This window comes from Nothobranchius furzeri, chromosome 7 (assembly GCF_043380555.1).
Source record: "Nothobranchius furzeri strain GRZ-AD chromosome 7, NfurGRZ-RIMD1, whole genome shotgun sequence".
In the NCBI taxonomy this organism is placed as follows: Eukaryota; Metazoa; Chordata; class Actinopteri; order Cyprinodontiformes; family Nothobranchiidae; genus Nothobranchius; species Nothobranchius furzeri.
The window spans coordinates 60,022,587-60,047,434 of NC_091747.1; the positions used below are offsets into that span (position 1 = coordinate 60,022,587).

General features: G+C 42.9%; 2 protein-coding genes across 7 annotated transcripts in view; one reads left to right on the forward strand and one right to left on the reverse strand.

The window, feature by feature from the left end:
- The window catches only part of LOC107383079 (collagen alpha-1(XVIII) chain), a 117,106-nt gene that overhangs the window by 47,172 nt on the left and 45,086 nt on the right, over positions 1-24,848 (reverse strand). The gene's annotated exons all lie outside the window — the stretch shown is intronic.
- Positions 22,547-24,331, forward strand: LOC139070631 (uncharacterized). The gene is made up of 2 exons (XM_070553260.1): positions 22,547-23,363; positions 24,080-24,331. Exons 1-2 carry the CDS (start codon positions 22,705-22,707, stop codon positions 24,117-24,119), a joined length of 699 nt encoding a protein of 232 aa, XP_070409361.1. The 5' UTR covers positions 22,547-22,704; the 3' UTR covers positions 24,120-24,331.

The following is a 24,848-nucleotide window of genomic DNA, read 5'->3' on the forward strand; positions in this document are numbered from 1 at the left end:
GAAATAATTTTCCAATAGTTGGCACCCGTTCAGTCCACACTCATGCCCAGCTGCAGTTTTTACCCTACAGTAAATTCTTAACATGAGGAAAACATTATTTTTATGGGAAATTATTAAACAGTCTCAGGAAGCAGGCTGAGGTAGCAAACTAAACATATTAATAGTGCAAAACATTAAAAATATATAATCTTTCAGCTAAGTCCATTTTCAATTTTTCTGAATGAACGTTGACTCCTGCACACAGCATAGAAGTAGAAGAGTAGACGCCGCACCAACTGCTGCTGCCTATAGGTTGGTTTATGCTTGACGCGTCCGCGAGGTCCGCACGGCTCCGCGCGGAAAAGTTGCGTCATTTTAACAACCACGCCCCTCCACCGCGTCTCCGCACGGCTCAAGATTTCCGCAACGCGCACCTCGGAAAATTTCTAGCCACGCGGACGGTCGGACGCGGAAAAACATGGCGGACTGGCAAGAACTAGTATGGCAGAGGTTGGTAAATACAGACATTTGTATGATTCAGCTCTCAGAGATCACCGTGATCAACATGTTGTTAATAATTCTTGGAGAGAAATAGCTCGCACTGTCGGAAAAGACGAGGACACTGTTTAAAATGCTGAAATGCCATGTTGTAAACAGTAATTTCTACTTCTACTATGGTGTAGTGTTGGATGCATGCCGTAGAGCTCCATGCTGCCCCGTTCAGTTTGGGAGAATATTGGCTCACCGCAGAGACGAGCCGCATGAACCATAAACGCTGCGAGTTGTGAAGCGCGTTCCATCCGCGAGCCTCATCACCGCGCGGAAAGTGAATGCGTCAAGCATAAACCAAGCTTATGTTTGGCTGCTTTTGCGGGTATGAACTTAACAACAGGAAGTTTTAGCTAGGCTTTAGCTCAGGAAAAGCTCCGTGGAGATCCGGAGCTAGAACGGCGAAAGAACGCGTTCATAAACCCGTTCACGCACGCCGGGACGAACGCACTCACTTTTACGTTCGTCAGGCAAAATACGAACGAGTTCAGTTCACGTTCACGAAAAAAAAACGAACAAATTCACAAATGATCGTTCAATGAACGCGTTTGGGCACAACACTGCCAGTGGTCCACTTCCCGCTCGCTCAGGAACAAAACCCAGATATTCTCATACTCCTCCACTTCAGGTAGGACCTTTCCCCAACCCAGCCTTGGCAGTCGACCCTCAGATATGGAGGTGCTGATCCTTCTCCCAGCTTCTCCACAAGAGCTGGAGGTCACACATTTGACTTAAACCCTTTAGAACCCAAACTCTTTTGAATTAGAAAACAGATTGGAATAAATATATCAAAATGTAGAAAAAAATAAAATAAAGAAGTATAAAATTATATCATTTTTTATATATGTATGGGTAGAAGGTCAATTGGGGTTTTCAAACTTGAATATTTGACTCAAAAGCAGTTTTTGCCTATGTTTCAAATGGGTTGTGACTCCATTTAAATGAAAGGTGTAAAACATGAAGTTTACAGAATTTGGAATAAAATGAAACAGCCCAGAGTTGTTATTATTATTATTGAGGTTTCAACCTTCTGATTCTTCACTAAGAGCACTCTGTTGACCTCAGATAAGACACCAACTTCTCCCAAAGACTAGCTACCGAACGACAGCCATTAGACACGGTAGGAGTAACACAGCAGTGAGCAGTAAACAGACAAATGTGTTCAGAAATACACCAAAAGTCTGCAAAGCTACCAGATTGTCTCTGTTTATTCCAGCTTTTCACAGACATTTTATCCAAAACAGACAGCCTGCAGTGGATTAGACCTCCGTTTATTGATCCCAGTGGGGAAGTAGATTACATGGTGTTGCAAGCACCTTACTGCTGCATGTGAATCATACGAACCACACATGGAGAGGAATACTGAGGATTAGGATTTACGGGAAAATATCTCCTGATGTTTCCAATCTGGGCTAAAAAAAAAAAACTTTAGTTGTGATGCGCCATTTAAAAAGAGGACAAGAAGGAAGATGCATGTTGAGAATGTTTTTTTGTAAATGTGTGCATCACCATTAAATAAACATCAGCATTCTGTAAATCCATTCAAAACCCATCTACACAAGAAGTCCTTCATGTTCTAAACAGATAAGTGGGAAGTTACCCCATGCAGCTTAATAATCCAGCTAAACATAAGAGCAGCTTGTTTTCCGTGGGGTTAAGGACTGAAAATGTCATGGCAGTCAGGGGGTTGGTTTAATGTAAAGAAGTGGAAAAATTCTTTTAAAGTAAATTTAGGTTTGTAGCGTTTAAGCTAGAGCTTTAACATTGATTTCAGTGATTGTTGGTTTAGAAACTTGACTAGTTTTCATATTTGACACCACTCTGCAGCACCTATTACGGGGCACGTTTTACCAGCTTTACGGCTGTTAGCTGTAATGCTAGCAGTTAGCATTTTCAGTTTGCCGATCATCCATAAAAAGCACAAGAAAAAAATTAGCTTTTTCTGTTGGTATCAAGGCAGAGTGTGGAAGTAAAAGTAAGAGAGTAACGTCTTTGAAAGCAAAGAGCTAAAACCAGACCAACAAGGCCTACGCTAGTTTGAGGGAGCTAAAGGAGGCTACAAAATCACGGAGTGATGGTGACCTGGCTTTGTTGCTACTGGACTTGTAATAATATTTTTGTCTGACAGTGTGGATCTTTGTACTTCGTGGTTTATTTTAGTATTAGTCGGCTCATGCTAGCTCGTTGTTAGCGCTAGCTACAGCAGGCTGCAGCTTGGTTGTTTACAACAGTTGAAATTCCACTTTCAACCAGTAGGGCAGAAGAGCAGAAAACTGCTTATTGTTATTTTAAATATACCGTAACCGTTAATCAATGCCATCATAAGATTGCATTATAATAAAAAAAATAACTGCTTTGGCACCAAAGAGTTAGATGTGGTGTTTTTTGAGATGATTTGGCTGCTCCATGACCCTCTAAAGTGGAAACAGCTTTTAAAGATATTTAGATTTCAGCAAGTTTCAGAAATCACCAGATGGGTTTCAGGAAAATACAGAAGATGTAAAATTCTCAGAGAGCAGCCAGTCCTAATTTAACGATTTCTGGAAGAAACAAAAAATTTCTTTTTTATTAAGCCATCAAACTTTTACGTCATTTATCGGGTAGTCAAGCTGAAGCTGATTTGTGAAGCCATCTTTTTGGCCTTTTCCTTTGAAAGCAGTGTTGAAAAAAAGTTTTACTATTTGATGCTGAGGTGTCCTTTGACAGCGGGTAATTCCATAAATTGAAATCAGAGCTCCAGATGCAACTGATGAGGCAGAACACGAGCCACAGCGAAGCTAAATCATAAATATCTGCAGAGAGACAACAAAATGCATCAAAAGGTCTTTGCTAACGACATCAACACCAAACATCCAAATTCTGCAATCAGAGGCTCGTAATAAATCAGGTTTGTGTCCGACTGAGATCCACGTCCCCGTTTGACCCCGCTGACGCGTTGGTCAGAGCTCCGTAGAAGAAACATTGTGTGAGGGCTCTGATTGCTCTGGCATGGACAATTAATTCCTAATGTTGGAAAGCAAATAAACAAGAGCCAATGCAATTAGCTTCTTCTGGTAAAGGGAAACAAATTCCAAATATTTAATGTTTTTAGGGAAATTCCACAGAAGCCAAACCTTAAACGGTCCCACGGGGAGGAAATGATCAGTCGGAGAGAAAACGGAGGAAAATGAAGCACTTTGCTGCTAAGTGAACTAAAACAAGTAGCAATGTGGTTATTTTTAATCAGTTAAAACAGAAATTTATGGTTTTGGAGTTTTAATAATCAAATGCTGATCTCCAATCACATTAGTTAACTTCACTCCTAACATTTTAATGAAATGATGGTTATGGTGAACATCTTGGCTGTGGAAATGGTAAATGGCCTGTTTTTGCATAATGCCTTCTTATGATTGTAAAAAAAAAAAAAAAAAAAAACAAGGCGCCTCACATTACAAACAGTCGCATTACAATAGCCACAGCTGCCCTGGGGCGCACCGACAGAGGCGAGGCTGCCGGGCACAGGCGCCACCGGTCCCTCCGACCACCACCAGCAGCAGGCACGGCGGGCTAACAGCAGCACTCTCTGGTCAGAGCCGGGATCAAACCTTCAACCTTCCGATTGCTGGACAACCCGCCCCACCTCCTGAGCTCCTGCTGGAAGCTCATTACCACCATTTTGATAAAAAAGGTAATCTTATGTCGGATTATTTTGAGATACTATCTTATTAATAATAATAATAATAATACATTTTATTTCAAAGCGCCTTTCAGGACACCCAAGGTCACTTTACACAACACACGTAATAAAATACAATAAAACAATAATAAAACCCAAAGAAGAAAAAACAGAGAGAAACATTTCAATAAAATCAGAGGTTGTAGGCAGATTTAAACATGTGTGTTTTGAGTTTTGATTGGAAAAGGGTAAAACTGTCGATGTTCCTGATGTCTGGGGGAAGTGAGTTCCAGAGTCGAGGAGCAGAGCGGCTGAAAGCTCTGCTCCCCATGGTAGCGAGACGGGCAGAAGGAACCGCAAGATGGATGGAAGAAGAAGATCTGAGTGAACGGGACGGGGTGTGAATACTTATAAGGTCTGAGATATATGGAGGAGAGAGGTTGTGGATTGCTTTGAAGGTATGGAGGAGAATTTTGAAGATGGGCCTGAATTTAACTGGGAGCCAGTGGAGCTGCTGGAGAACCGGCGTGATGTGGTGAAAGGAAGGGGTTCTGGTGATAATACGGGCTGCTGAATTCTGGACCAGTTGCAGTTTATGAAGGAGTTTGTTGGGGAGACCATAAAGAAGTGAATTGCAATAGTCGAGACGGGAGGTGACGAGGCTGTGGACGAGAATGGCGGCAGTGTGAGGGGTCAGTGAGGGACGAAGACGGTTTATGGAACGTAGATGGAAGTATGCTGACCGAATTAAGTTATTAATGTGAGCCTGAAAAGAAAGGGAGCTGTCGAGAATGACACCCAGACTCTTGACATGAGGTGAGGGGGAGACTGTGGCACTGTCAATAGTTAAAGAAAAGCTGTCAGATGTTGAGAGGGTGGAGTTAGTGCCAACTAGAAGAAGTTCAGTTTTATTGCCGTTGAGTTTGAGGAAATTAGAGGTGAACCATGATTTGATTTCAGAGAGGCAGAGTGTAAGGGAGGATGGTGGGAGAGTTGAGTTGGGCTTACTGGAAATGTAGAGCTGGGTGTCATCTGCAAAGCAGTGAAACTGGATATTGAATTTGCGGAAGATTTTGCCGATAGGGAGGAGATATACTATGAAGAGGAGGGGCCCCAGGACAGAGCCCTGGGGCACACCTGACTTGACTGGGGAGGGTTCTGAGGTAAAGGATTTTAACTGGATGAACTGAGTGCGGCCAGTAATGTAAGATTGAAACCAGCGGAGGGGGGTGTGAGTGATGCCTAAGGAATAGAGTCTATTAAGGAGGATGGGATGAGAAATGGTGTCAAAGGCCGCACTCAGATCGAGGAGAATAAGAATAGAGATTAAACCAGAATCAGCAGCAATGAGTAGGTCGTTAGTGATCTTAATAAGTGCTGTTTCTGTGCTGTGGTGGGGACGGAAGCCAGACTGAAACTGTTCATAAAGGTTATTGCGGGTGAGATGTGAATGGAGCTGAGATGCAACAGTTTTCTCAAGGACTTTGGAAATGAAGGGAAGATGGGAAATGGGACGGAGGTTATTGAAATCATTGGGATCTAAACCAGGTTTTTTTAGAATAGGGCTGACTGAAGCGGATTTGAATAGGGATGGGACCGTACCAGAGGATAGTGAGGAATGAATAATGGCTGTTATAAAAGGGAGCAGAGAAGAAAGGCAGGATTTAACTAAAACAGTTGGAATAGGGTCCAGTTGACAGGTGGAAGGTTTGGATTTGGTGATGTAATCTAATATTTCTGAGGGATGGGGAAGTTCAAAGGAGGAGAACGGAATGGTGGGTTCAAATAAATCAGGAGAGGGAGGGGAGGAATGAGGTAAAGAGAGATGGATTCTATTGACCTTCTCATTAAAAAACTGAAGGAGAGAGTTACAGGTTTCTGAAGAGTAAAGATGGATGGGTAAGGAGTCGGGAGGCTGAAAAATGCTGTTCATGATGGAAAATAATGTTTTAGTGTTGCTGGAGTTGGACGAGATGAGACCGGAGTAATACTGAGATTTGGCATGGGAGATGGAGTCCTTGTAGAGAGAAATCTGAGCAGAATATAAGTCTTTATGGATGGTGAGACCGGTTTTCTTGTAGAGTCTTTCAAGCCTCCGGTTGGTAGCTTTCAAGGAGCGAAGGGCAGGGGTGAACCATGGAGCAGACCGAGTAAAATATACAGAGCGGGATTTGATGGGAGCAAATGAATTAAGGATAGAAACCAGACCGTTATTGTACTGAATGACAAGATCATCGGGAGTAGAGGACAAATTAGGGGTCAAGGTGGCAAAACTGGAGGACAGGGAGGCTAGATCAATGTCCTTAATATTACGAAAAGAAATGATACGTGGTGACTTGATGATGGAGAGACGGAGGGGAACAGAAAAGGAGATGAGGAAGTGGTCCGTGAAAGGGAGCGGGTCAGCTGTACAGTTGGAGGGGGTCAGGCCGGAGCAGCAGATTAAATCCAGGGTGTGACCTTTAATGTGAGTGGGAAAATTGGCATATTGATGAAAACTGAGGCTATCCAAAGATGAGGAGAAGTCTTTGCTGAGGGGGAGGGCCATATTGTCCATATGAATATTAAAATCACCAAGTAAAATTACATTTGGGGAAAGGGCGGACAGATGGGATAAAAGAGCAGAGAGTTCATTTAAAAACTCAGGGCTGAACTTGGGGGGACGATAAACAGTGACAATTATTGTGGGGGTCGGGCCGGAGAGTTGACAGGCGAGGCATTCCAGAGTGGTGAGAGGAGGAAGGTTTACGGGAAGGACCTTCCAAGTCTCGCGATACAGTATCGCGAGACCACCGCCGCGGCCCGACCCACGGGGTTTGGAGAGGTAAACAAATCCGGGAGGAGTACAGTCATTGAGTTGTGAGAAATCGCTGGGTTGTTGCCATGTTTCGTTCAGACAAAGAAAGTCTAGCTTATGGTCACTGATGGTATCTTGGAGGAGATGTCCTTTACCAGAGAGGGAGCGAATGTTGAGAAGACCAAAATTAGCAGTGCGGAAGTCCCTGGCGACAGGAGCATTAGTCCGACTAGCCAGCCGGGCTAACACGCTGGAGTCGGCAGCTCGGCAGGTATTCCTGGGTAGCCGCCGGCTAGTCGTGGACCAGAAGGAGGGTATTCCTTTGGAGCCGTCGAGATGGAGGTTCCGCCGGGACCCCCGATGGATATACCGACGGCGAGGCTGGAAGGTGATGTCGGGGAAGAGGCACAGAGCTGGTGGTGGAGATCCGGAGTAGCGAAAGCGGAGGTTGAAGAGCTCCGCCGCCGAGTACTGGAGAAGGCCATCCACGGACAGAAGAATGAGCGACAGGATGATCCAGGCCAGTGCGAGGCACACAGAAATCCTGCTGGACCACATTATGGAGTGGAGCAGGGAGGTGGTGATGTGCAACCAGAACGCAAGCTGAGCAGGTAGGTGAAAATGAGTTTTCACCGACACAGGGATGTGACCAGGGTGAAAAAGAAGAAAAAAAAATACAAAAAGTTTTGTTTGCCAGCGAGCAGCGGCAGCGAGACGCGCCAGCGTTCACTCAACCGGAACCGGAATGTGGTTATTGTAAGATGGCATGCTGTACCATCGTAATAAGATACAAGATTTTTTTTATAAGTGGCAGGAATGGGCTTCCATAATCATCTTTTTCTTTGTTTGACAAAAACAAAAAACAGCTAATGACGTTGAAGAAGGGGTGAACGTAAACAACCTAGTTCGCTCATGCTAACAGGAGCTAGTAATGCTAACATGACCACTGCCAGAACATCATTTTAGTGTAAATCATCAACAGTATTAGGAGAACTAAGCTAGTTAACATATTTTTAGGATTGCTTATCTTGATTCGTGAACTCATCAGGCAGGAAGTGATTAGGCTCAGCGTGTGTCACATTTAATACGGTCCGCGTGGAACCAATCTCAGTCTCTAAGATAATACCATCTTTCTGCTCTGGCGGATCATCATCATGTTCTAATCCATCGTGATAGCGTCGTCATACCTGCTCCAGCTCACAATCTACTCAGAGGTCAGTCCTCCTTGGTACACAATAAAAATATTGTTCTCCATTCTTGCATTAGATTAAATGACTGGGGTAAGAGAGCAGTGGCTTACTAGCTTCAGACTAGGAGATATTTGGTGCAAAAGCAAAAAATAAAAGTATGTAATGTATTTTAAATCCTCTGAGAAGTGTTGTAATGCCGATTATTACTCCAACTGTGGTGAACTATGAAAAGAAAGCCCTAACAGCCTGAATCTCACTCACCGTCAGCACTTCTGAGTGAATGACAGAAAGTGGTTCTGACGTTTGTTAAAAATCTGCATCCCTGCTGATGTCAGCTACCAACAAACACCCAGAGAGGTGCTGACAGCAGGAAATAAGCAGCTAAGAAGATCCTCTGGGTTTTCTGATCTTGTTTTTGTGGTAAAACCAGTCAACCATCTCACCGAGTGCACACACGCATCCTAAAATATCAATACCCTGGACTTGCAAAGAGTGTGTTGACATTAGGTGTTTGCGTTTTTTCCCGACAATAGTGGAAATGGAAATTTTTGGTCTTGGCTTCTTTCCAGATAATTCATCTTTATTTCCTCCTCAGTCTACACAAAAACCAAAATATTCTAAAAAAAACATGTAATTTTCCTAAACTAGGAATTTTTCTTGTCCTTCTCCTCCCTCCTGGTGGCATTATTCACCCATAAAGATAAAAATCCATGTAGCAGCAGTTGTACTTGTTACAGAACTGTAACTCTGCACTTTCAGGAACTTAAATCAGACTTTCAGTAGCAGACTTTACTTCACAAGCCCAAAAAACTTCTAGTAATACTAGTAGATGGAAGTGCATACTTCCATCTAGGCAACATAAACCACCTCCGCCCCTCCTTCACTACTCACTCGGTCGCCATCCTTGTCCTCAGCCTCATCACTTCCTGTATTGACTACTGCAACTCTCTTCTCTGCGGTCTTCCTCACAAATCCCTCCATAAACTCCAACTTCTCCAGAACTCGGCAGCCCGCATCATTACCAGAACTCCCTCCTTCCACCACATCACTCCTGTTCTTCAGCAGCTCCACTGGCTCCCAGGCACTTCCAGAATCCAATTCAAAATTCTCCTATATACATTCAAAGCCATCCATATCCTAGCTCCCCCGTACCTCTCGGACCTCCTTCATCCCTCAACCTCCACCCGTTCCCTCAGGTCCTCCTCCTCCATGCACCTCTCTGTCCCACCTGTCCGTCTGGTCACTATGGGGAGCAGGGCCTTCAGTCGCTCTGCTCCCCAGCTCTGGAACTCACTCCCTCCTCACCTCCGTAACATTGACTCCCTCATTCTCTTTAAAACCAGACTCCAAACCCACCTGTTCCGTCTAGCATTCCAATAATTACTCTCTTTGCGCCAATCTGTCTGTTTGTTTTATGCTGTTCTGTCTTTTATTGTTGTGTATTTTATCTCTGTCTGTAAAATGTCTTTGAGTGTTTAGAAAGGCGCTTTTGAAATAAAATGTATTATTATTAGTTTGTCCTCATATCGTTTTTCTTCTACAGCTTAACCCTGCATGACCTTGACCATTGTCTACTGTTTGCCACCTGGATGAAGCAACGTTCTGTTGGTCACATGACTAAAATTATGAACTGCATGTGGATAAGAAGCGTTACCAGAGCGGGGGATAGTTTGTTGAGCTGAACATCTGTGTTAGTTTACAGTAGACGGAGTATTTATTTATAGTTGGGTTCTGGTTAAGTCTAAATGGATTAAAAATCAACTTAAAGGAGGTTTCGTGCCTCTGATCAGTCATTTAAATGATTCTTTGGTTTCACCAATATTTACCTTGGAGCAGGTCTGCACGATCATAACAAAACCTGCATTCACTAAAGTGGTGTGTGTGTGCGTGTGTGTGCGTGCGTGCGTGCGTGCGTGTCTGCTCTGTCTTCTGCATCCCCAGTGAGTCGTGGAGGATGGCTGCTTATACTGAGCCAGGATTCTCTGGAGGTTTCTTCCTGTTAAAAGGGAGTTTTCCTCTCCACTGTCGCTTTATGCTTGCTTAGTATGAGGATTGCTGTAAAGTCGCTGACACTAGTCAGTGACTTGATGCAACCTGCTGGGTTCCTTATATGGGAAACTTTTTCTGATTGGCTTAATGAACTGACCTGAATTTGAATGTTTATTATGTCAAGTGCCTTGAGACGACTCGTCATGATTTGGCGCTTTATAAATAAACTTGAATTGAATTGAATTGATGCAAGTTATGCATGTTCTCATCACAATTATGCCTCTCCTTGCACTGGGGGTCAAATATGTAATACTTTCTTTGATTAATTAACTTAAAGGTGAGAATATGGACACAGACTAAACATAAACGAGTCTTCTTTAGACAGAGAGCAGGTGACTCGGCCCTAGTCTCGTCTAAAGTCTGCAGTAAAGTTTTACCAAAGACCCGCTGAGTCCCATCTGATGTCCTTGGGTAGATGAAATAGCAGCTTATCATGGTGAATGACATTTCTCCCATTACAAAATTTGGGAGACTTTCACCAGCCTTTCATAAAGATGTGCTCATGATCTGATCTGACGTTTCACGTTGGAGGGTCACCTGGGATGCTTCCTGCTTCCAGTGAGCTGAAATTATTTAAATAAACAAGTAAATAATGTTAAAAGGCAGATTAAAACAGAAAATGTGATTAAGGAAGGTTTAAAATGCCTCCTATAGTTCTCACACACACACACACACACACACACGCACACACACACACAGTGGGAGCTTTATGTGCGACAGGCAGGCAAAGTGAGGTCTGAACTTGGGGAAACGGGGGCTGAGCGTTACGCAGAGGGCATTCTTGTGTTTCATCCAACTTTCATCTGAAAAGCAGGGCTTCTCTGTCTGATCAGCATCTTCCTGGCTGGTGGTCCCACACATTACTCTAGATTTAATATATGTTAATGTATACATTGGAAACTCTTCAGTGTTTTTGTGTAAATATGGTGTTGGAGTCACTTCTTTTGCCGAGTAAAGCTTGTTTTGCAAAACTGCACCAATGAAAATACCGTACAGAAGGTATAATCCTCCTTTAAATGATGCTCTTTTGCAAATTGACCAATTCTAAGCTAGAGTTAAACACCAGCAAGGCGGCAGATTTTACACGAGTTTAAATGTCTCCATGTGACGCCAGCGGACCATGAAAGACAGGAGCTGAGGAGGACTTTCTAAGAAAAACACGAACGTAGCATCCTGGAAAATCAGGGCCGATTAAAGCCCAGGTGTCGCATTTATGTTATCTAGCTGTGCTTCCACTCTAGGAGTTCTGGGAAATTTATGAGAGGGGGGAAACGTTAACGGGAGATGCGATAGCTCGGTCCACTCAGCCGTTGTGTCTCCACTCAAAATCAGATCTTTCAGGACTTTACCAAGATGTCAGCATTTCGTTATTTGACATTACTAATCAACGCCAAAAGATGTTAACAGCAAACGCTTTATTCTGACAAAGTCGGTTGTAATTTAATCCATTGGTAACACTTTACAATAAGGGTTCCTTTATTAACGTCACTCAGTGCATTATAAAGCATTAACAAGCTATTAAATAAAGTATTAACTGCTTAACCCTATTTTGGCCCCTAACCCTACGCAGACACATGCCCACGGCCCTTTGTCCTAACCTTAATGTCCTAATAATCAAGGGACCCTTATTGTGAAGTGCCATCAATCCATGCAGGGGACTAGGAGAGCAGCTGTGTGATGCAAAAAGTGGTGTTCAATGACCAGAAGAAGCGTCGTTTTTTACGGTGCTCTGTGACAACCAAACACTACAGCGTTGTGGGTGATAAACACTACTTATTTTCTCTTCCTGCCATTCTGCTTAACCAGAAACTTCCAATTTTACAAACATTCGAGTCTGCCCAAAGTTTACCCAACGTCCCGCCCAGTGACTCTACAGAAAGGGCTGATATTAAACACAGGCTTCTGGGGGACTGGGGCTTGTCCGATGGATCTCCGTGGGGGCTCCGTTAGAGCTCCCCCTTGGTGTCAGTTCATGGCTTTTGGATTAATCCAACAGCTTTTAAGGGGAGCCGGGCTCCCCTCAGCTCCGCTGTAGTCCAAAAGCTGTCAACCAGGCCTATCCAAAAACATACCCATGTTCGGGTACTCCGCTGGTTCCTGAAATGGCCCAGAAAAGGGTCCTCTTGGATCGGCCCAGTGACATGGAAACGTGCATACCATGAAGGTTCAGTAAGATTACCCAGACGTTCCAGTGGTGGAAGCGGGTCAAATGTTGACATTTTACTAAAACTTTCCTACCAGGTATCCTACTTTCTCCTACTTCCATGTTCTGAATCTGGTCGATTACACATGAAGAATGATTTCTTTAAACTGAAACGCTCCATTGAGCAACATAAAAGGCAAAAAGGTGAAGCCATTAGTCAGAGAAGCAGTCATGGTCAGAGTCTGGGACAGGGATTTAACTCCCCAGAGTGTTCCTATAAAGGCCAAGAGACTAGAGAGAGGCTGGCTCACGGACACGGATCATTCTCCTCCGTTGCTGTAAAAGCTGGCAGGTTCAAGGATGAAGAGAGCCAAAAGGCCAAATAGTTCATGTTAGTGGTGCCAAGTGCTCCTCCTGTCCGTCTCACCCAAAACACACACTTGCTTGCACCCAAACACACACTGCTTCCAGTCCTCCTCTTATCAACCCCCCACCAAACGAGCCGCGTCAGCACCAGGACAATATCACCTTTGTGGAGCAAAAATGTGAAGTTTTTTTAATATACTTTTCACTCAGAGCCTCCCGCAGGTTGATTTTCAGTAGCTTGACTTTTCAATTACAGGCAGCTTTGAGGAAGATGTTTGAGGTTAAGAAAAAGGACTAGAAAAGCTGAGATTTAGGGAGAAGAGACGCTCCATCTGCATTATAGGAAATCTTAACCGTTTCAATGATTGTCCCTGACCCAAATGTTTAAAGTGTAGACAGTTTAAGTGATGCTTTCTGTGCAATTGTCTAGTCCCAGCCAAGAAAACATAAATGATCAGTAAAAAATAGGCTGATTCCAAAACAAAATTGGCAAATGTTTCATTCCAAACTCATTTTTTTCTGTTTTTTCATCTTATTGGTTCTTCGAGCTGCTCTAGCCTCTGAGCTCAAACAGTTTCCAACCTCTCCTAATCTGATCTAAAAACATCAACTCTTGTTTGGTGTTGGAAGCACATTCTCCTGCAACTGCTTTAAAGTTAATTAAACCGACCCCCCTCTGATGTTGGAAGTGGCCGTCCGCAGAGTTCAGAGGTCACCAGGCTGAGTAAACAGCAAGGTGCTCTGGTTTACGCCGAGTCGTGTTTAACCAGCTGTGGAAACTGAACTCTGACCAAAGTGTCAGCGGAGAGACGGGCTAAACGAGGGAAGACACAAAACAAGCCAGCTCTAACAGGTTACCGACACAACGCCCAGAATTCAAAGTGATTTCATGAACTTGAGGTTAGATTTTTAAAATCACATTTAAACACTGAAAAGGAGAAAGCTGCATGGAGGAATAAAGGAAACTGGGTGAGAGGGTGAAAAACTGTTGAAATAAGGCAAAAAGGACGAATACATTTTACTTTTTAATTATCTGCATGCAATTATTACAATTTAATTGAAAATTATTTGTAATTAGTTTTATGAAATGTGTTTATCTTTATGTCACCTAATCATTTTTAGCAACTGCAAGAATTAAAAAGAGACAAAGATAAAAAAAAACCTGAAAGAAAAAGAGAGAAAGGTGAATTTTAAATGAACAAATGGACACAAACAATGAATAAAAGAGCTTCAACGTCAACAAACACGAACTGTGCCCAGTCCAAACACGGCTTATCAAGCCACAAATAAATCACTTTAGATCATTCTTCCCGTTTTCCACTGAAGACTGCCCTGGGATTATGATCAGGCAGAGTTTTTATTTTTCATCACACAGAAATCTATCTCAAGTGTCTTTACACAGAGGGGAGGATCTGAGTGGTCTCATCTGTTTGGCTCCGAGCTGCTTGCTACAGTCTGAACATCGGGCTTCGGGCCACATCGCTCACTGCTCGGCCCATTCATTGGTGCTGGTTGACTGTGTGTTTAAAGAAGAATGACCCAGATCAGAGAGACCTGGATGACCTACTGCAAAGAGTTCCCATTCCAACCCTTGCAAGTAAGTCACATATTTAATTTAGTAAAAAGAACTCGAATGGTCAACATATGCACTGTAAAATCTGATTGGTCACCCTTACTTGACATAAGGCATGAAAACCGACTGCACAGAAAACAATAGGTGAGGGGCTCAGTAATGAAATGTTGGAGCCACCAATGCAAAGAAAGTTAAAGAGCAAGTCACCCCCAAATGAACTTTTTTTCTGATAAACTATATAAATGCGTGTCTAATCGTGCTGCAGGTCAATAGTTTTGCACTTTAGTGCATTTTAGTTAAAATTTTTATTTTCTGCCTAAAACTGTCAGTGTTGTGCCGAAGTCAGGTAAAAACTCTGCACTGCATTTGAATTAAAATCTGCCATCGCTATTGGCTAAGAGGTACCCTAGAACATTAGCTGGTACCATATGATGTCACAATTTCATTGTGAGCCTGTGAGTGTGTGTATTTGTTAGTGGCTCCGCCCTCTCGGTCTGCTAGGCAACAACATTTGTTGTATTTTTCAAACAGAAAGTGGGAGTGGAGTAAGAATCTGGTAGGGGGTGACTTGCTCTTTAAATACACTTAAATGCAAATTAATACAATTGAGCCAAACCAGTACAAAAGAGTTTTGCTAGCTCTAACTCTATGGCCAACACCTTTGCACCGGGTGCACATTGAGCGATTTTAGGACCGTCTTAAGGTGATTTTTCTCTTGTGGAAGAATCTTTAAGTTTGAGACGAGTTTGCGAAGCGTCACATCAGCACACGTCGTTTCTTTCCATTTTTACACTTTTCTCTGCACACAATAACAAGGATTGTCAAGAAAGTGTTTGTCAAATTTAAAAAAAACTATTTATTGTTTTACTTCCTTTCATTCCTCTTCTTTCTCCAACCCCCCAAAATCCCGGCACCTCCTTCTACAGCAAGCCCGAAGGACATCAATAAGTAAGTAAGTAAGTAAAAGTTTATTTATATAGTGCCTTTCACAGATATAAATCACAGAGTGCTGAACAACAGCGTAACAAAGAACGCATTTGTTCTTTTTTTGCAAATAAATGTTGAGAAAAAAATCAATAACAACACAACAATCCCCGGGTCTTTGGACTCAAAGGTCTGACGTGTTGTGTAAAATCACTATTTTTAAGCATATTTGTAGCTCCAACGTGTTGCTGCCACTCATACAGTGCAAGCAGTCAGGTCGCATGTGTGAAGTGGGTCGACCAGTGTGAGAACATGACTCGTGAGCTTTGCTCTGCGAGGAAGTTGTGCAGTATGAGATGGAAATGAATGCTATGAGTGAAAATGTTGCACAGTGTCCACCCGGCTTTAGGAGTGTCATCTGTCTACTTAGTGACTTTCAGCAGCGTTTTGTAACATCTGCCAAACTCAACTCTTGTTGTCCTTTTGGGAAAACGCTGGTGGCGGAAAGTTTTTAAAATATCTCCAAACGCTCGCAAGGTGTCCCGAGTGTCTTTGAGTTCCAGTGCCACAACGGAACATGTTCAAAAAATTTGCAAGATACATTTTCTCTAAATTAAAATTGTTGCAGATATCTCAAAACCACCAGGAAACCTTCTCAAGTAAGTTTCCATGAGCCCGTAAAGTGCAAGGCAACACGGGATGGGTCGGCGACCGATGAAACCAAGCTGTGACTGACTGGAGAGAAAGAAGAATCCAACAGAGACAGATATTCACCAAATCAGACACAACTTTAAGTCTCTTTGTGACAACAACTCCTGTAAATAAAATGTTGCATCAATTCAGTTTCAACAAGCATGCATCCTCTCACCTCTATGACCTCAGAATCCGAGTACTTTCACATGATTTTGTCTCAACTGGTGAATTACATGTATGCTAAGATCTCATGTTGCACTTTTAACCATTACATAAATCATGAACTGTACATTTATTTATGCTACATCTAGTTTTAAGTGGATGCGGTCAACACAGCTGCATAAACAAGAAAAGACGTGGTTTTTATCTGATTTGTTTGGAGGAAATAAAGGAAGAGCGGTTCATAAATGCAACCCAAGTGGATCCTTTTCATTTCCTTCCAGCTGTGAGTCCGTTGGTTAATGAATTTGCTCGACTGCCAAGTGAACTCATGAGAACAACAATGACATTTCTAACAATTAATGCTCAATAAAGCTATAAAAATGGTTTCTGGGAGAACAAAGCTGTCTCACAGCTAGGCTAGATTGTCTCAAAACGTCACGATTGTTTGGGAAAAAACCCTCAGTCCAACAACCTGAGAAGAATCGGCAGCTGCGAGCATCATTTGGCAGGTCAGTCAAGGTCAAACTCATGAGGTTCCTCAATTTCTAAAGATGTGTTCTGGCTCAGAAGAGGAGAAACTAATTTAAAAGTTGTCATCTGAAAAAGAACTTCAGGTGCCGAAAACGGGCTGCACGATATTAGGAAAACCTGCAATATGCGATAACTGTGATGAATACTGCGATGGCGATATTACTTGCGATAAATAAAAACTTAACTCAGGAACAAAAATAATCAAAAACAAAGAAATTAAAAAACGACAAAAAAAATCATAAAAATGAGAAAAGCAAAATATGTGAGGAAAGGGAAAAAGAACAAGAAAAGGCAATCAGTGGATCCCAGGAAAAGCAGAATCAGCAGATTCTGTGTGTCCCGTTTATTGAAGTCTTTTGTGTTTAGAGTTTTTGACGTCTTGTCCATGCAGAGCTTCTGTAGTTCAGTTACGTCCATAGCTGCTAGCAGAAACTCAGTGAAATTAAAGTCTCTTATGGTTTTCTAGCTTTACTAAAATATCTGTCTGCACTTATTTGATTGATGGCAGTTTTTATATTTTATTGGACTCCAAATGTAATCATTTGGCACGTTCCCAATTCGTAATCTGTAAGAATGTAATTGGCGATATTAGCATTAGCATCCCTATGGGGTTTTCTATATATATTAGCATTGTGCTAACCACTCACTGCCAGTCAAACTGCAGCCTTTGTGATTACAAAATCTCCTTTTCATCACATAGCAATTTAATTGCATGTGCAATTAATCGTTCAGCCCTATTTGCCAACCAACAAAATGAAGTGCTGCGCGCCTCGGGGGCGGGCATCTAACATATGAGAACCCACCCAATTGGCCAAATGGGTGAAGAGCTCCATGTGATTTGTTAAAAAAACATCATGCTTCCGTTTGATTAACAGAATGCATCATGTGTAGCAAACATTTTAACTGACCATTCATTGCGATATATATCTGTTCTTTGCTATGTGCATATTGCGCATGCTGATATCGCGATAACGATATATTTGCGATATATTGTGCAGCCCTACTAAAAAGACACTGATGCAAGAAAACTGATAATAGTGAATTAGCAAGCAAATGAAATTAAATTATTGTTCCTCAAGGCTTTCTTCAGAATCTTAAGGACATGAAGTCTGAAGATAAAAGAGGTACACATATGGAGTCAGAAGGGTCTTTTGGCACAAAAATGTAACTTTTTCCAGCCGTTATATAATTACCAAGCCTCTGATTGGTCTAGACGTCTTTGCTGATGGCATAAAATCCATCCAAGAAGTTAATGAATTTGGAGCATTTGTTGTAAAAACTAACCTTTTGTTTTAAGAGCTTTTCTTTAAAAAGAAAAGATCCAAACTATGGTTTCAAGCGCAATCGACTCTGCTCCACAGTGAAAATCAACTCTTCCACTTCTGCTGATTTCAACTCCGATACTCAGAGACCATCTCAAAAGTGAGTTTGTCGATGAAAAGCAGACAGTCCTTCCATCGCTAATGGCCAAACACATGGGAAGAATAAAAGTAAAATCAAAGTAACAAGGTCTTCATCTCTCTGACACTTTTAGATCAAAAACAAAACAAAAAGGAATAAAGGAACTTTGAATTTACTACAATGTGGAACAGATGAAAGCTGAAGCACACATTGTTGAGAGAACGTTATACAACCATCGTCTGCAGACCTTCAAGTCGTGATAGTGTCAAATTCCAGATCTGGGTCCAAACCCAAGAAAATATATATTTTTAAAAGTGCACCCAAGATCAGCATATTCCAACTTTCTTTTTAATGAGGCTGTTTTGGACCAGAAAGTGACTAATGAGGGATGAAAGCTCTCGGTCAGACAAGAAACCGATGGTTGCTACGGATGAAACTCAGGAGAGGAGAGGAGTTTGCCAGAACCCATCCGAAGGTTCTGAAAAGAAAACATGGATCAGGTTCTAAGGGAAACCAGGAAGCAAGAATCACCTCAATTGCCCATCCAAGCAGATCGACAGGATTATGGCATGCTTCTTAAAGATTTGTGCAAAGAACTAGAAGTCCACCCAGAACAAACGATGAAAATTACAATCTGGTGGGACATGCTTGTGAGCATCTCTGGCTGGGCCAAAGGATGAGATTATGGTACAGGATGTGGACCAAAACTTAAATCCCGACATCTTTTGGCTGAATTCCAATATATGATATGTATCGTCCTCTGCCACGTCCGCTCAGGCTACGTCACTGTGTAACAGTTTAGCATTCAGCTAATATAACTAGCCTGGCTCCGGCTTCACTCCCTGATTCGTGCACAAAGAGGGGTATGAGCAGAGGGAGGAGGGACGGGGGCAGTCTGACGAATGGATCCAGATCCAGTCGATGAGAACAGGACATTCACAACCATTAGGAGAGGGTTTTCCAGGATTTAACATTTTAGATGGGAATATTGATATTTGTTTTTTAAGAAAAATGTCATCAGTTCAGGGTATCTGCAGGTTTAAGGGAGCCAAATTTAAGACTTTTTAAGACATTTTTAAGGCCACTTTGACCAAATTTAAGCAATTTAAAAAAATTACATTTCAGCTATAATTTCCAGCTATTGCCTGGAACAAGTGGTGGTTTTACCAGTAGGCATAGGTCGGTGGCCGCCTGGGGCCCCCTTATGATGAGGGGCCCCCTAGCCCTGACTGCTGGCACCCCTCTGTTAATGCCACAATGGACTATTTCTTTAAGACTCGATGCACAAACAGGAAGTGATTGGTAGTCATTCCACTCCAATTCAGTTGGTGGCAGTAATGCACCAAATTGATGTTTGCCAAGTGCCATAAGACCACAAATAAGAAGAAGAAGAGGGGCGGAAGCGTTCGTAACAAACTCGAAGCAGTAGTCAAAACATTAAGCACGAAATGTAGTTATCCTAGTGGCTCCAATAAGAGAAAGAAGCAGCCTGCTTCAAAAAAGCTTTTATCTTCACTTCTGAAAGTGACGTCATTTTTCAATGTAAACATCAAAAGGAAGCAGAAAGGAAAGACAATGGAAAATGTTTAAAGGGGGGAAAACAAGGTTTTGACGACGTGTCAAAATCTTTGATGGTTAAGAGGTTTACAACAGATGGCCAGCCTGAAGCGATTCTCTAGAACTGTCGAATCACTCAGGATGATCCAGTTTTAAGGTTTTGATGTTATGATTTGCACAGCCAATCAGAGGCTGACAAGTTTGAGAGACGTTACCAAGACAACTCAGAAACACGCCTTCTTGGTACAGGATGTTCTGACTGGTTTAATACTATGTGTGTCAGGGTTTAACTTAGCCGTACTTGTTATTGTGTGAGCGCAGATGTGAGGACCTCGTCGTCAAAACATGTTGAACACATGGCAGGTTCTAGTAGACTAGGGATGGGTACCTTTGACATTTGAATCGATTCGGTACTAATTCCCGGTACCTGGGAATCGATACCGGTACTTAACGGTACCAATTTTTGATACTTTTGAGTGTTTAATATTTTAATTCTCTTTTATAATTAAATATATATTTTTCTCAATATTGTAACGTGAGGAAATATGGGTTTTCTATCACAAAGGTGGTGCTGGACGCAGCTAGGTCAAAGCTGGGTCATTGAGAACTTTCGCCCACAGATTAAGTCCTGAACGCCAGCGAGTCTGGGAGGAAACCATAACATCAACCACCTGCAGTCTACCAGAAGATGTGTTTACATGAGTTGTACCCAGACCAAGTCAAAACATAAAGTTTAAACTTCTTTTTCTTGATTTTAATGTTAAAAATAACCATTATCATTTTGCTCATTATAAATGTATTTAATCAAATGAATGGTTCTTATGCTTTGGGGTAATTATAATGGATTAATGAATCCACTCTTAAGTAGATAATGTTGAATGTTTGGTACTGACCTTCACACTCAAGCACACAAACATTCACACACACCCACACACACCTTCCCACAGTAAAATCCAGACACATTTGATGACGCACATGTTTTTGCTTTGAGAAGGGAGGTTTTTGGTAAGTTTCAGTCTTTTGATTCAGTTCGTGTTGGACAACGAGAGAGAACAGACCTGAAAACCAAAGGGGGGGCAGAGCCTGTTGGCTCGTTCTTCCCCCCTTTCACACTGTTTCTGCCAAGCCAGGCAGAATAGCTGAATCGCGACTTCTAACGAAGACTCATTACCGAGTCTTTTGATTTCTGAGTGAATTAACTTAAGAAAGCGCATCGATAAAACGCTCTACCATCCACGTGTACCGAGGGCAACTCTGGACCGGTTCCGTTCGACACCTATGTCTCCTGTCAGCCGCCGGTGTCATCTGGATGAACCACAACATCCTCCACGGCCCGGATCCGAAAGAGGGTCCACAAGAGTTCGGTGAGACAGAGCACGGTTTTAGCGTTTGATGCAGTTCTCTGATAAGACCTAAGTTTATCCAAACCATCACTTCACTCAGACACCTGTTTCTTCTTGAAGCAAAATCAGACTCACACACGCATTCATGTCACAACATTCTCAATCTTCATAAATTCACCAGAAGGTCTATTTGAGCAAGAACAGCATATAAACTGTTAAAAGATTGTCCCACAAAGTTGCCAATGTGATTGTTATTTCCTGTTTGTCAATTTTCAAAATCATTAGTTTAACTTGAAGAATTAAAACTTTTAATCCTTCAAACTTGTTTCCTCATTGAACTGAAACACAGACACTCAGATATTATCGGCAGTTTATGGATGAAAACAACCTTTGAGTCTTCTGAACAATATAAAATTTGGTTATTGATTTATTAAAATTAATATTCTGAATTAATACGTAGCATGGTTTCTCTTTCATAAAAGAGCATAAATCCATAACGCTACATTTAATGGCGAGCGTATCCAGTCTTCTATATCTGCGATATGTCTGATTTCTTACATCTAAAAGCTACAAACAACGCTTTTCTCTGTGTTTCACTTTGATGTCTTATTTTGAACTTAACCGGAAATTGTTCCGCTGAAGTCACTCTTCCGGGAGGCGTCCTGGTGGAAACTTGACCGGGAAGATCTCCGATCTCAAATTGACCGCAAATTACAGACCTAACTTTGATTTATCCCATCTTCGCCTTCGGAGCGAACGTGTGAGTTGTGCTTTTGACTAAATTCTGTCCATTTTGACGCGCCGCCGCGTCTCTAATCTAACCTCAGGTCGGACAGCTCCGTTTCCGCTCTGACCATTGCTGGGTGAGCTACCGTGAGCAGCTTATCCTCAGTTCCTGAAATTATCACTAAATTCTCCGAACCTCAGAACCGAGACTAAATTCTCGGACACCTTTCGTCTCAGTGTGTTGACACTGTGGGCGAGCTATTGTGGAAAATATCTCCATTGCATGGGCGACTTATAGAAACAATCTGAACGGAATGCCCGTAGGCACCTACTGTTGCTTGATTGCACGGTAAACGTCGTAAGCCGGGTTATGGCCGTCACGCGTTACTGCATTCAGATTGCGTGCGTTTTTTAAACGGAATGCTCGGTGACACCTACCTTAGCTTGATTGCTAGGTAAACGTCGTAAAGCGAAGCACAGCCGTCACGCGTTACTGCATTCAGATTGCGTACGTTTTAAAGTCCGTATTACAAGCGGGGCGAGATGCCTACTTGTTAATCGGGAAAGTTTAAGTCTGGTCGCTACAGACAAAGAACGCTAGACCTGGCCGGAGAGCTAAGCTAGCACCACAGTTAGACAAAAAGGGAACGCGTCCCGTTAGATTGTCATACCATTTCTGACACAGTCAGTCTGTGTCCTCACAAAACCCGCATTGGCGGTGGTTCTTGTAAATCGCTACGGTGTGTAGAATCTACATTTTGCTACGTTTGTCCGTCTGATAGCATCTCGGCAGCGTAGGGTTTATTTTTTTTTTTTTTTTTTTTTTGGACCGGTGGACGGGTCGGCTTTCACAGCCTCCATCGCTCGGATCCATGCCTTTTTCTTCCATCTTGTGAAGTTGTGTGTATTCATTTCTCTATCAACAATTCCTTGTTTTACCCTGTGTCATAAAGTTAAGTTAAGCTACGGACAGTCCTTGTTTGTGTGAGACATATTAAGGAATCTGCCCGGAGTTTTACGTCGGCTCAGAAGGTAAAAACGCGAGTTGCTCTGAACTTAATGGGAGATGGACGAGACACGACAAAATCTTTCTTGCACTGTTACACCTGGTGTAGGGTTCTCTGACGTTCTGCTTCCAGAACATGCCATGACGCAGGAGACTGTTCACCGGCTGGGCAACGCTGATCCCTCCGCCCGCCCGAACGGGCCCGTTTTAGGCGGGTGCCGCCGGTCGGGAGCAGTGGGGACTAGTGGCTGCGGTTCGGTGCCAGCTGCACTGGGTCGGAGGTGGTTCTGGTCTGCAATTCATGACGTGAATTCAAACAACATGCTGTTTACAGTCATAACGCTTTTTCTTTACTTTTATTTCTTCCAGGGGGTCAAAAACCCACCATCAACATCAAGGTTTGAAATGAACAACACTTTCTCTGCTACTTTTAAGCTGAATAAATCTCTTGAGCCTATGGTTAACCTCTCTGACAAACAGGTTGTGCTTAACCCTTTGTTTCCTAATGCTTCTCCTCTGTCATCCATGTTAAAGGCTGAACATCTCTCCAGCATGGGTGTGAAATCTTCAGGCTGTGACCCACCGCTTCAGTCAGAGGTCTGTTTTACTCGTCAGTCCGCCTCATGCACAAGCCAGCTTCTTTATCGGGGCGTGATGGAAACGTCAGCCGCCGTGAAACACTTGTGGTCTCCGGACGGAGCTACCATGCCATTTAAGGGGTTTGTGCCCGGACATCTTGACCTTTATGTGAATGACCTTGTCACTTTTCAGTTTGTGACCTCTGCTAATACGGTGGCCAATTCCTTTCTCCTTTCACAGGGGTGTGACTTAGTCTCTGGCCTCTGTGCTCTCTTTCCTGTGATTTCTCTTACAGGTGACCACGACGACGCAGAGAACCCTGCGGTTTCCAGCAGTCCTGTGGTTAGTGGCGATATTAAGGGTGGCTCGGTGGTTGCTGCGCACACCTCTCTCACGGGCTTGGGAAGGCAACCCGGCCCGGGAGGTGTAGGTGCGTGCAGTGATGCTCTGCTCGGGGCCCCTCCTGACAAAGGGGGGGTGCTGAGTGGCTCTGAGTTTTCCGTTGCGGACTTCAACCGGTTCGGGGGAACGCCTCCTCCGAGCGGGCGGGTCATTGCAGAAATCGACACTGACCTTCCACCAATTCAGCTGACAACATTGACCTCCGACCCGGAGTTAGGTGCTGCACCTTCTACGGGGCGGAGTTCTAGTCAGTCTGTAAATACTCTGGTTAAACCGGGTTTTTCTGATTCAGTGTGGGAACCTCCATCATTCTTGGGAATAAAGTATTCTTGGCTTCAGTTTTCAGGACAGACCATGTTCCTAAAGCTAGCATCATGTCTGTATCTGATTCTAAACATAGCTAGGTTTGCTTTGACACCCGTGACACAACCATCCTTGGATCACTCCTTTTCAGAACCTCCAAGTCCAACACCTCCAGGTCTTTGGACATCTGAACACCTACTCTTTCAGCACGATTCAGGTGACAATGTGCATCTTCTTGGTATTAGGGCTTTTAAGAGCTTAAGAACTGTTCTTTGTTATGCTTCTCCTGTCTCACAGACACGGCATAAGTTTGAGAAACAAAAGGGGGGTGGGGAGCCTCCTCCTGCTTTGCGAGCATCATTTTCGCATTTCCAGTTCACTACTATTTCTGATCACAACAAAGTCGCCTCCGTAAAGCTGCAACACAACTTTGAGCAGGTAAAATCAGGTTCTGATCTAACAGCTAAACCATCAGCTTCGCTCCAGTTCCAAACGGGACCCTCAGGTAAATTCAAACAAGTTTCCCTGTGGGTTCGTAACACAAGATACAAACAGTTTGATAACCAAATCGCTTATGAGCCTGCTCCCACTGATACGTCCAAACTCGTGTCTCTGTGGGTCCGCAATACCAGATTCAAAACTCTATTCTGACCGACTATTCTGACCGGATTCTTTTCCACTGACTGGTGGACCGTTACAAATTCTCTCGTTTGTGGGATGAATTTTTAACAAATGTGATATCCTTTGGTTTTTTTTTTCAGGTTACCTGCCTCCAGCCAGGGTCCTGTTACTAACTCACATCTTTAGGGATTACTAACCTACTGATTTACATTTTTAGAACTGATTTACATCTCTATCTTTTTATTAGTGCTTTGTGTAGCATGATTATATTCGATTACAAAGTTAATTTTATTTTGTTA